At 60.5% G+C, this 11,565-nt stretch overlaps 1 protein-coding gene across 11 annotated transcripts in view; it reads right to left on the bottom strand.

Annotated features, from left to right (window-relative positions):
• Position 1: 1 nt before the first annotated feature.
• TSC2 (TSC complex subunit 2) overlaps positions 2 to 11,565 on the bottom strand; it is a 36,029-nt gene continuing 24,465 nt past the window's right edge. For 4 of the 11 annotated variants that reach the window (XM_053928025.1, XM_071222019.1, XM_053928028.2 and 1 more), the window contains 16 exons: positions 10,530 to 10,694; positions 10,124 to 10,276; positions 9,873 to 9,985; positions 9,128 to 9,343; positions 7,608 to 7,811; positions 6,847 to 6,915; positions 5,576 to 5,706; positions 4,460 to 4,953; positions 4,132 to 4,207; positions 3,812 to 3,898; positions 2,623 to 2,809; positions 2,218 to 2,357; positions 826 to 904; positions 665 to 756; positions 480 to 578; positions 2 to 333 (listed from right to left, as the gene is read on the bottom strand). In XM_053928025.1, coding sequence (XP_053784000.1) covers positions 163 to 333; positions 480 to 578; positions 665 to 756; positions 826 to 904; positions 2,218 to 2,357; positions 2,623 to 2,809; positions 3,812 to 3,898; positions 4,132 to 4,207; positions 4,460 to 4,953; positions 5,576 to 5,706; positions 6,847 to 6,915; positions 7,608 to 7,811; positions 9,128 to 9,343; positions 9,873 to 9,985; positions 10,124 to 10,276; positions 10,530 to 10,694 — 2,476 coding nt within the window. In that variant the 3' untranslated portion in view covers positions 2 to 162. The remainder of the gene's footprint in view (positions 334 to 479; positions 579 to 664; positions 757 to 825; positions 905 to 2,217; positions 2,358 to 2,622; positions 2,810 to 3,811; positions 3,899 to 4,131; positions 4,208 to 4,459; positions 4,954 to 5,575; positions 5,707 to 6,846; positions 6,916 to 7,607; positions 7,812 to 9,127; positions 9,344 to 9,872; positions 9,986 to 10,123; positions 10,277 to 10,529; positions 10,695 to 11,565) is intronic. The other 7 variants (XM_071222012.1, XM_071222020.1, XM_071222014.1 and 4 more) reach the window with 4 other exon arrangements.

Raw genomic sequence — 11,565 nt, 5'->3', positions numbered from 1 at the left:
ACCCAGGCTTCATGACTACTTTATTTGTTCGCGCAAATAAATACTGCCCCGTGCCGTGTATGCGGCAGCGAGGCCGCTCAGACAACAGCCATCAAGAGCCCCGGGCACGTCCTAGCATCTCCGTGAGTTCCAGCAAAGCCAGGTACCGCCCCAGGTGTAGCCTCACACGAACTCCGTGAAGTCGTCCACAGAAGAGATGAGGCGCTTCCGCTGGCCTGTCTCATAGGTGGGCACGGGCTCGGCTGGGGCCTGCACCGGGGCTTTGGTGTGGCCTGGGGGGTGCATCTGCATCAGGGGCAGGCTGGGGTTTGAGTAGTGGGCTTCCTCACGGATCTGAAGGGAGAGGAGACCTTGGCAGCAAGCCCAGAATGGCAGCACATGTTCTTTCCCAGACGGTCGCTGGCACCCCACCCCTGGCCAGCCAGCATCGTCTCTGGGGGAGCCGCTGCACTCAGGTGCCCATGGCCCCTTCTCCCTACCCGGTGGCGGAGCCGCTTGATGTGGCGGAGCCTGGCGATCCACTTGGAGGGATAGATGTCAGTGGGGTTGGAGCGGCTGTGGTGTACCTGTGAGGCCATCTGAGCCGGGGTGGACAGAGTGGTGAGCCCTCTATGGGTGGCACCTACGGCCCGTCCCACTTGCCCAGGATGCCACCTCTGCTCACATTTGCATGCAGGGCCATCTGGCGGGCCACGAAGGGCAGGTTGCGGTCAGACACAATCTTGGCCACGCTGGTGTCCACAAGGCCCTCCATGTCTGGGGAGACACTGCACTCACATGGGGCTCAGGGCCCCAAGGGCCTCCCCACCAAGCCCCAGGCCTCACCTTTCCTGCACTGCAAGGACACCAGGTTGCACTCATAGTCCAGGGGGGTGATAATCACATGGACAAAGTTGAACTGGCCCTGCCCGGACAAAAGCAGGGTCACCCCAACACCAAGGGCCACTTTTTGCTACTTCCTCGAGCAGTGGCTCATCAGTGTTAGATACAAGCATGAGTGTTAATTACTGTCTTTACACACTTCCTCCTACCCAGCCTGGGGGCTGGGGCTGCCATCGTATCTCCCTTCAAACGCCTTGCATTCTAAAACCCAACCTCTCCCTACCTGGATCCTAGCATACGAATTTGTCAAAGTTTAAGTTCATAGTCAAGACAAACAGTCACAGAGGTCCCCCCATCCCCAGCAACATACAACACACTGCTTAGACACTTGCTGCCACCTAGCTGCCACTGGCCTCACTGTCAGCTGAAAGCTTGGGTAGCCCTGCAGACTCCCAGCCCCTGGCTCAGTGCCTTCCACACGCTGACAGGTCCCAAGAGCCCCTCCAGCCTGCACTCCAAGTACCTGTTCACCCACCAGCAACAGTACACCCGAGCACCCACCTCAAGGAGCAGATTCACCACCCACACATCGGGCCCCTTCCTTGTTTCCCAGTTTTGCAGCAAAGGAGAAAGAGCAGGCCCCCCTACAGGCACGCCTGCTCTCCACCAGATTTTCTGCCCAGCAGCCTTGGTCAGCGGGGGTGGGGGCGGGGGCTGTGTTCAGAAGTTTCCAAGGCTTCCAGTTGCCTTGAGAACAAATCTGAACCCCTCTGAGGACCAGCACCTCAGATGCCTGGGTTGCACTGGGCTCCCCACCCCACCACTTGGCCTTGCAGCTAGCTGTCTTCCACATGCCCACCCTGTGACAGGCTGCCAGGACTGAGCCTACCACCTCCCCTCAGGACCTCACGTCCAAGTGCCCTTGCATAGAGAAGGAGAGGGCAGAGTCCCAGGCCCTGGCACCCGGCCCCACCCCCGGCTCCACAATGACACGAGGAGGTGCCAGAGGGAAGAGCGTGCAGCCTCACAGCGTCACAAGCACACCGAGCGCCCACTGCGTGCCACACACCCTGCTAAGGACGTGTGCACATTCGGTTATTCCTCACAAAACCTCAGGTGCCACAGGCTCCATGAAGAAACTGACAGGGCCGTCGTCATCCTCATTACAGAGAAGGACACGGGCTCAGAAGGGGACCTGCCCGGCCCAGCTGGTAGGGGGAGACACTAAGGCAGGTCAGTGCTCCTGCTTGTCACTGCACACTCACTAATGGCACTCACTGCCTCCACTCAACCTACACCAGGGGGCACTTCACCAGAGAGATGCGGACCCCAGCCAGGGTGGCCAGGGGCCCAGATCCATGCCTGCCCACCCACCCTGAAGGCAACCTCGCTCACTTTGATGGTACCCAGCTTGAAGTCCTCGCCAGAATCATTGTAGACAATGGACACAAAGTCGTTGCCCAGGTGGCGTTTCTTGTCACAGCGGTGCTTGTCCACATCCTTGGTGGGCATCAAGGTGGCGATGTGGAAGACAGCTGTGAGGCGGAATGGGGCCAAGCTGAGAGGGCCCGGCGCAGCCCAGGCGGGGTGCCGGCAGAGGCAGAGGGCTCTGGTGCCTGCCCAGCAGCACGTGGCCCCTCTCCCTGACAGCAGAGCTTCTGGAAGCAGATGTGCCAGCCCAATTGCTGCCTCAGTGCTCAGGCTGGTGACCTTGGGCCCTTGGACACCTCCACTGCTCCCCTGAGGGCAGGCCAAAAGGAATGGGGCTGGAGAGGACCCATGGCCTGGGAAGGCTCACACCTTGCATGATGTCATCGTGCCAGCAGTAGGTGAACTGGCCGTCCTCGCCACACACATCCAGGCCGCCCAGGTACACCTTGTCTGGCTGGCAGTCCTTGAGCTCGATGAGCTTGCCCAGGCCGGTCAGGAACTCCGTGTACCTGTAGGAGCCGTGCTCGTTGGACAGGATGGCGAGCTCGCTGTTGCTCTGTGGGGGGGGAAGGGGAAGCGTGAAGTCACCTCTCCCCAGCGGACCCCATCATACCCTGCCCCTCCCAGAGCACAGCTCCCAAGAGCCCCGAGGGCTGATTGCTACTGGGGACTGGGAGGTGGGGGGTGGGGGTAACTGGTGTGGCTTGGCAAAGAGCCCCACTTCTGTTGTCACCCCAGACTCAGCACAAGGTAACCATTGCAGCAGTTGCACAGGTAACATCTTTGACTTCCCCTTTCTCTCATAATTCATCTGCCAGCGAAGTTGATCAAACTTCAAAACACACCTAGATCCCTAACATTCCCCAGCACCGCCCCGCCACACTCCTCAGGCCTGCCCCTCACTTGGGCTGTCAAGGACCCTCTTCCACGGCCCTCCGCACGGCAGCCAGAGAATGCTTTTGAGACTTCCGCTGAGTCACGGCAAACACCTGACTCAAAACCATCCAAGGCCCGCCCACCTCACTGGGAACAAAAATACTGTGGGCTATGAGGATGTCAATGATCGGCCCCCTCCCCATTACTTCCCCATCCTGTCCCTGGCCCACTCGGTGCCTGCCCTTGATTACACGAGGCGTGCCCCTCCCCAGGGCCTTTGCACAGGCTGTTCCTGCACAGGATGCTCCCACACACACCTGCGCACATGCTCACCTCCCTCACTTCTCTGCTAAGTGTCCCCTCCCTTGGACTACTGATGTGAACAGCACTCTGCTCACACTGCAGTTTCGGGACCTGCCACCTTCCCCTCCATAGCCCTTAGCACTGTCTGGCTGTCTGGCGTGCCATGTGCTCACACACCGACCTGTCCTCCTCACTCCTGGCACAGTGAGAAGGACAGTACCTGGCACAAAGCTCAATAACCACTTGATGCTCTAGCAGCTTACGCTGTGACAGCTCCGTGGAGGACAAGGGCCTGTACCCCCAGTCCCCGCCCCAGGCAGGAAGGCTGCCCAGCTCTTCCCTGGCAGCTGGGCAGCCCCCGCCAGCGCAGAAGCCTCACCTGGCCTTCTCCCACGTACAGGACGGCAATCTTGTGTGTGTCGTATGACGGGATCTGGTCGAGGAGCTGCACTGACCGCTCGAAGGACTGTAGCCACAGAGCCCTGCCTCAGTCTGGGGCAGTGGCTGTCCCCTGCCACCAGCCCTGCCCGGCCAGCCTCAGCCAGATGCCTACCCAAGGGAGGGCTCTCCCCACCCAGGGAGATTAACGCAGGCTGCCACAGGCCTGGGCTATTGCTTCCACTGCCCAGAGCTGGCCATCCCACTGAGCCCTGCGCCCAGGATCCAGGGGGCCCCTGAGGGGAGAAAAGGCATGCCCACCTCATTGGGCAAAAGGATTGGCTTGTTGGACTCATCACCAAAAAAGGGCGAGTGGTAGAGCTGGAGGAACACAAAGCTGCAGAGGGAGAGATGAGGAGGGCTGCGCTTAGCGCTGCAGACCCCAGATCGAGGTCACGGCCAGTGTGGCCACAGCACACACAGGAAGCAGCAGGGCCTGCACTCCATCACCATGCCCTCTCCTGTGGCTCCGACCAGCCCCAGGACAGAGGACACGTGGGCCTGTCCCCCGCCTTTTCTGCCCAGGGCTGCTTAGGTGTCACACTCCCACAGGAACGTCCAGGAGCTCCAGCCTGGGGGCGAGGCTCACCTGGGGTTGATGCCCGGCACCTTGTCAGCATTGGAGGCTCCAGCTCTGCTCTTGAAGGAGTCCCTCTCCACCCTCTTGCCCCTGCGTGATGGGGCCGAATCAGAGATGGTGTAGCCTCGGGGTCGCAGGCCACTGGGGGAGCGGGGACAGCTGGAAGGCATGGGACCTTCAGCATGGGTGGGGCCCTGGCTGGCTTCGCCCATGGCTGACCAGGCAGTGCTTCCCCCATCCAGGATCCCTGACTGTGACCGGGCTTTGGCCTCGGGGCTTAGCCGGCCAACGTCAGCCTTGTCCCCAGGGTCCCCGAGGATGTCCTGCAGGGTCTGTAGTTCAGGTGAGGAGCTGGACTTGCTCAGGGGCTGTGAGGGCTGGAAAGAAAGGTCCACAGACGGCCGGGCTGCCTCGGAGGAGACGGCCCGCTCAATGGGGATCCCCCCAGCAGACAGCTCCTCTGCGCGGAATGACTTCTCCTCCTGGCTAGAGGTTGAAGATGACTGGAAAGAATGTATCCCAAGAGAACCGTCACTGGTTGAGGTCTGAAGTGAGCCTGGCCCACCGCGCCCCCTGGGGCTCACTGGGAGGCAATGAGGCCTGACACTGAGGCCTCAGGGCCACAGAGCACCCCTGCACAAGCGGGTGGTCCCAACCCCACCCCACCCCATCACGCAGGGGCAAGAGGGTAGAGGGTAGAGAGAGCACCTGCCTGTGCCCCAAGCTGAGCAGAGCCAAGAGCCCCACAAACCAAACAATGCCACCAGAGAAGCTATCCCCAGATGGAGCTCTGGGAAATTCACTGTCTGAGCCTTAGAGACTGGAAGAACAGCAAGCCATTTTTTTATATGAGAAAGGGGGTAAAGGACTCACCCAAGTTCAGAGCCACAAAGCCTAGAGTGGAGGGACCCCACCATCCATCTGCCTGAGACCCTATCCCTTTGCATTGACCCCAACCCTCCCTCAGCCCTGCCCTTCCACTTCAAACCCCCCTCAGTCTGACCCCTCTGCCCACACCCAGTGGCTCAGGGTGAGGTCTAAAAGTGAGCCTGGCCCTGAAGGCCCAGATGGAGAGTAGCCATTGGGCCCAACGGGCCGGCGGCTCTGGTGCCCAGCTGTACTCACCCTGCTGTAAGCTTCGGCGTGCCGACAGTGCCTGTCTGTGCCCAGTGTTGCCTCAAAGTCCTCCAACTCCGGGGGCTCTGCCAGCAAATTAGCCTCACTCGGACTTCCCTCCTCCAGAACCACGGCAGAGTCTGGGAGGACACAGGCAGGGCTGCTGGGTGCTGGCCCGGCCCAGGGAGCTCCTGTGGCCTCAAAGGCACCAGCCTTTCCCCCACGCTAGGGTATAGCTGCCCTCAGCGGAGACACCCGAGGCTTTCCTTGCCTGTGCCTCTGAGCCACCCCCACCCACCAAGCCAGCTGGAGAAGGGCATTCTGAGGGGCATGGGTGAGAGCTCTGACACAGGGTGACTCTGACTTGGGCTCCTGGGGGGTCAGCATGAGGGGTCATCTGGCTCCTCTAATCCCCATCGACCTGGCCTGGTGTCCTCCAGCTTTCCTCTGCTCCTTCAGCAAGGCAGGGAGGTAAGGGCAGATGGACCCCGAGAGGAAGGAGCAACACCTGAGATGAGGCCTCAGCTCAGAAGGAGTGGCTGGATCAGCCCAGGAACTGGGAAGGAGGCCTGAACTCCTCCCAGCCTGGACTGCAGCAAACACTGATGCAGGAGAAGTCCCTGTGTGGACACACTGGGGGGCTTGTTCTGGGAAGCAGAGGCTTGCCTTCCAAGTCCAGGCGTGCTCAGGAGAAGGCACGATGCCCCAAAGCAGCATTTCCTGTGCAGTGTCAGGGCCAGGGGCAGGGTGAGAAGCCACCTGCACAGAGTCCTGCACACGTGTCGTCCATTAGCTGCCTGCCAGACACCATCTGCTCACTGCCCTTTCCTAGCTGGTTCCTGCCCGCACGTGGGGACGCAGGTGGGCCAGAGTGCTGCATCAGTCCCTTGCCAGGGCCTGGGGGCAACAGACCAGAGGCCAGTCTGCAGGCCCTCAGCCAGCCCATGATGAAAGGCAGACACAGCTCAATTCGTGAGTTCACAAAACTAATCAGACCACCAGAGGCCAGGGCAAGGGCGGCTTGGCTGAGCCCCAGGGCTGGGAAAGCCCGTCCAGGCCGGGAACAAAGATCAACCACAAAGGCACAGGCAGAGAGGTTCCTGCCAGCAAAGCAAAGACATTCCACACAGATGTCTTCATGCGAGTTGGGGCCCTGCTCCTGGAGCGCGATGAGAGGCTGGCGGGATCATGGAGAGTGAGCAGATGAGGGACAGTGAAACCTATGAGGCAGAGCAGGGCTCTGCAGCAAACGATACTTTCCTAAGGAGATGCATGAATACCTGCCCAGGCAATGCTCCTATGCAACTTTCCTTGGCAACTGGGCTGGTACAGGGAGGAGAAAGAGGCCACTGCAAGGGAAGCTGTGAGCGGCCGGTCAGCAGAGGAGAGACTATGCACAGGTTGAACAGAAAGGACAGGCACCACTAGTCCTGCACAGACCCGGAGCCTGGAGAGAGAGGGGAGGGCCAGCAGCATCCAGGGAGGCAGTGGGTGGGGCACACACGGGGTCTCAGCTGCCTGAGTGGACTTTGGGGAGGGGAGTGCATCCCTCCTTCTCAGGAACAGAGCTCAGCCTCTAAATGCTATCTGTGGCCGGAGGGCCCTAGCCCAGCCAGGCAGAAGCACTAGAGCTTGTGGAAAGGCTCAGGCTCTATGCTTGGTGCATCTACACCCCCACCCCAGCAAAAATGGGGCCACCCCTGTAGCCCCACACACTGGGCATCCCGAGGAGGGTTGAGGGCAAAGGCTTCCCAGAATCCTGCCCACATCCTTCCTGTGAGTGAGACCAGCAAAGGGACATCAAGCCTGCCCCTCTACCAATACCCAGTCTCCAGAGAGTTGCTTCTGCTAGAGCAGGCCCTGCCCCTAAACATCAGGGTCGGGAGCATGGCATCCTCCCACGAGTCAGCCTCGTCTCGCTGCCCGAGGCTAGCAGTACCAAGAAAGATTCAGGGACCCCATCCCGGGCATGTCCCCACAGTGCAGCGTACCACATGCCATCAGATGGTGCGCACCAGGTGGCAGGTGAGCCAGTGCTCACCTGTGTTAGAACGTGGGGGTGGCGGGGGCTTGGCTGAGCTGGCTACCGGCACCGAGAGTGACTTGTACAGGGCTGTGTCTCGACGCTCCTTGAAGCGCTCTGCGGCCATCAGGGCATTGGACAGCTCCTGCAGGGGCATGTTGTTGATGTCCGAGGAAAAGGGGCTCAGTGGGTTCTCCAGGCTCATCAGCCAGCTGGTGTTCCCTGGGGAGGGAAGGCAGCACCCCTCAGGCTGCAAGCCCATGTATCTGACCAGCCACCCCCTTCCAGCCCTCCCTGCGTAGCCCCTGGTACCTCGACCTTCAAGGGCATGCACCTGGGGCCTGCGGGGGCGGGGGGGGGGGGGGTCTGTGAGCTCAAAGCAGAGTAAGAGCAAGCAGAAGGACCAGGCCCTATTCAAGGCACGTCCCTGACTTTGTCCTGATGTTCCTACCCCCAGGTCCCCCAGGCCCCAAGATCAGGGCAACACCTGTCTGGTGGGACACCCGCCTCAGTGATGAGCACACGGCTGCCCCAGGTCAGCTTCTGCACCCAGGCCAGGCTCAGGAGGCACAGCAAAGCAGCAGATTCCTCCCAATTGGGCTGAGAAGGGAGGGCCCAGCTGGGAAGGTCCTCCTCCCCACAAGGCCCATGGCCTACAACTAGACTTGACCTTTCTTTCTGAGCATCCTCACATCCCTAGTCTCTCACCTGACCCTGACCCACCTCCTTCTACCCCATCTGGCCCCTCTCACCTGGTCTCCCACCTCTAGCTTGCCCATCACCAGCCAGAACCAGGGGACTAAGCTAAGACACGAGTGAGGAGCCTCTCCCAGCCTCCATCCCCACTGCCTCATGCCCAGCACTTGAGGCCTCCACAGGGCCCAACACCCCCTCCCTCTCACCATCTGGTCACCACTTGGCCCACACTGCGACCGAGGTGCCTCTTGAACCCTGGGTCTTGGCTTATAAGTCCTTCCTTTAGCCTGAAATACCTGTAATGGGCTGATTGTGCCCCCAAATTTCACGTTGAATTCTTAACCCCTAGGATCTCAGAATGTGAGTATATTTGGAGATAAATTCTTTAAATAACTAACTAAGGTAAAACGAGGTCACATGGGTGCATTCTAGCCAATCTGACTAGCGTCCTCATAAGAGTAGATTCGGGCATAAACAGAGGAGCGAGGGTATGGGAACACAGGGAGAAGGTAACTATCTACCAGCCAAGGCCTCGGGGGGAACCAGTCCCACTGACATCTTAATCCTAGACTTCCAGACTCCAGGACCGGGAGGAAAGCCATTTCTGTTATATAAGCCACTGGTCTCCGGCACCTGGCCGTGGCACCTGAGCAGACTGTCATGCCGCCAGCATCTCCCTCACTGTTCACCTCTGGGGACTTAACTCAAAAGTCACCTCCAAAATGACCCTGTGGCCCAGCTGCCTGCTGCTCACTCCCGTGTGTCCCCCTTATGGGTAACTGCTCCACACTACGTGTAATAGAGACCTAGGCTGGCTAAGTGCAGCGCCACCCCCTCAGTACCTGTGGGCCTCCGGACCAAGATCTCCGCCCAGCCCTGGGTCAGCAGGGGTACATAAGCCGCCAGGTTCGTCTTCTCCTTCCGCACCGGGAGCTGGGTGCTAGCTGAGGCCTTCTCAGGCTTATTGGCTGGTGTAGTCTGTGGGCCCGGGAGGGTAGGGCCACTGGGGTAGTGGGAGGCTGGAGTGTCCAGGGCACCAATGCGAAGGCCGTGGCCCCCTGAGGGGGATGAGGGCAGGAGGGCTGGTGACCACCTCCTGCTCAGGCACCAGCACACTCCTGGCTGCTCCACCCAAGCAAGGCCCGTCTGGCCAAGAAGCCAAGTCAGTGCCCAGCACAGCTCAGGACAGCTCTGTCTGGGCACAGTCCTATTATGGTGGCAGCTTCAGGGGACCCAGAGCCACAGAAAGGGGCCCTGGCACCCTCCGCATAGTTGGACCAGTGCTCATTCCAGCTGCATCAGAGAAAAGCCCCGGCGGTGAGCTAGGCTCAGGGCCAGGGCTATGAAGGGCTCCAGAAAACAGTGGCCATGAGCACTGACTCCCGGCAGCAAGGGGTCCTCGGGCCGTGGCTGCGTACAAGGCGCGCCTCCCCCACACCCATGATGAGGGCTCACAGGGGTAGTACCCCAGCTAGTCAGGAATTGGGCCAGGCCTGAAGCCACCCACCTTGTCCCCTGCCTCCCAGGGGCCTCCCTGAGCACGGAGATCTACAGACACACCCGTGAGGGAGCGGAGAGGAGGCTCACCGGACATGGAGCGGACCCGGTCCCGGGCCCCAAGGCACACCTGCTGCCCGGTCTGGGACTCCAGCTTGGCGGGTGCCTCTTTTGTCTGTCTCATGTGCGTGCTGAGGTCAGAACTGAGGACAGAAGGGTCCGTGCAGAGCGTGACCAGGGCGCCCCATGGGCTCCAGGCCGGCAGAGCACCATCCCATGGAGGTCTGGGCTCGGGACAGCCTCTGTCAAGGCTCAGCAGGCAGGGGGTGGGACGTAGTCACCTCAGCTCCGGGCTGCCCTGCAGTTCTCCTGAGTCCAGGCCCAGCAGTGACCGGGTTCCAGTCCCCACGCTCGTTGTCACGGTGATAAGCTTATTCCCAACCAGCCAGGTTTTGGTCCTACCGCCAGCCAGGAGAAACTCTCCCACTGGGGACCTGAAAGCACAGGAGCATGGGCTCTGCCTCTGGACACCACACCCGGTGGGAGCTCTGGGTGGGCATCTTGGCTTCCAGAGCTCTCTCGCCTAGAGAAGGGGGAGCCTCAGACGTGCAGAGCTGCCCTGCCCGGGGCGACCCAGAGGAAGGGGGCCGCAGACCGCGCCTGCTGCCACTGCTTTGACCAATTAAGTCATAGAAGAAAAGCTGGGCCCTGTGCCCCGCCATCCCGACCCTGGAGCCTGGCCCACACCTCTTGGGGACTGCCGTGAAGTTGGAGAACACATATCTGGCCATCATATCCAGACACGTTTCTGTGAGCTCCAAGTGGAGATTTTTCAAGTTGTCATCAGCCTGGGCCATCGAGTTCTCATCTGCAGACCCCAAGCTGGCGCTCGTGAGGGAGGTCTGGATCCTGCTGGAAGGAGAGACCACGGCAAGGTCAGGGCACTGGGAAGGCCACGTCATCTACCACCGGGGACCAGAAATGGAGGCATGCATGAGCTGAGAGGGCCAAGCTCAGAAAGACCCCCTCCCCACAGTGCACGTGGCTACTTGAGCCACAGCTTAGCAAACGGAGTGGACATGTCACCCCAGAGAGGAAGCACAGGAGCTCATGGGAGACCCGGGCCCACTCCTGGGAGCAGAGGCCAGGAGGCAGGAAAGACAGGATGCTCCCTCACCGAAGCACAGGGGAGTTAGACTACGGCTTCGTGGCAGAACAGTTCAGTCATGCAGAGAGCGCAAGCCCGGGGACACACGCACAAAGATTGCATTCTGCCCACAGGGCCATCTCCCATCGAGGACAGGGAGAGTCTGGGCTTTGTGTGCGGCTCTTCACCCTCACACTCAGGTCACCTCGTGCTCCACATGCACCCCAGTGACCAGAAGGGGCTTCTGCAGGTTTGATTCTGGTACAAATTCCACAGCCCCTTTGACATGTTTTGTTCATAGTAAAGAATTTGCTGGAAAAAAGCTAAGAGGGAGCCTCCCTGACCACCGCCCCCCACCCCCACCCCGCCAGCCAAATCCCACCCGGTGGAGCAGGCCTGAGGCTGGGACCCAAGCCAGGCATCAGCGAGGAGTGGGTCTCCAAGCAGCAGGGCACTAAGGTATGAAGAGGCTTCCGAGTGAGGAGACAGGTCACCCTTGCTCAGTGCAGCCCGGCCTGGTCGGCACGAAGCAGTGACCCCTGAGAGCCCACACCTGCACCCGGACACAGCAGGGAGGAGTGACCAAGACTTCACCCCTTGAGAATCCAGGTATCCCCTGCCCCTCCCAGGTTGGCC

The sequence above is a fragment of the Desmodus rotundus genome, chromosome 1 (genome assembly GCF_022682495.2).
Source record: "Desmodus rotundus isolate HL8 chromosome 1, HLdesRot8A.1, whole genome shotgun sequence".
NCBI classification, from domain to species: domain Eukaryota; kingdom Metazoa; phylum Chordata; class Mammalia; order Chiroptera; family Phyllostomidae; genus Desmodus; species Desmodus rotundus.
This window is presented reverse-complemented; position numbering and strand designations above follow the sequence as displayed.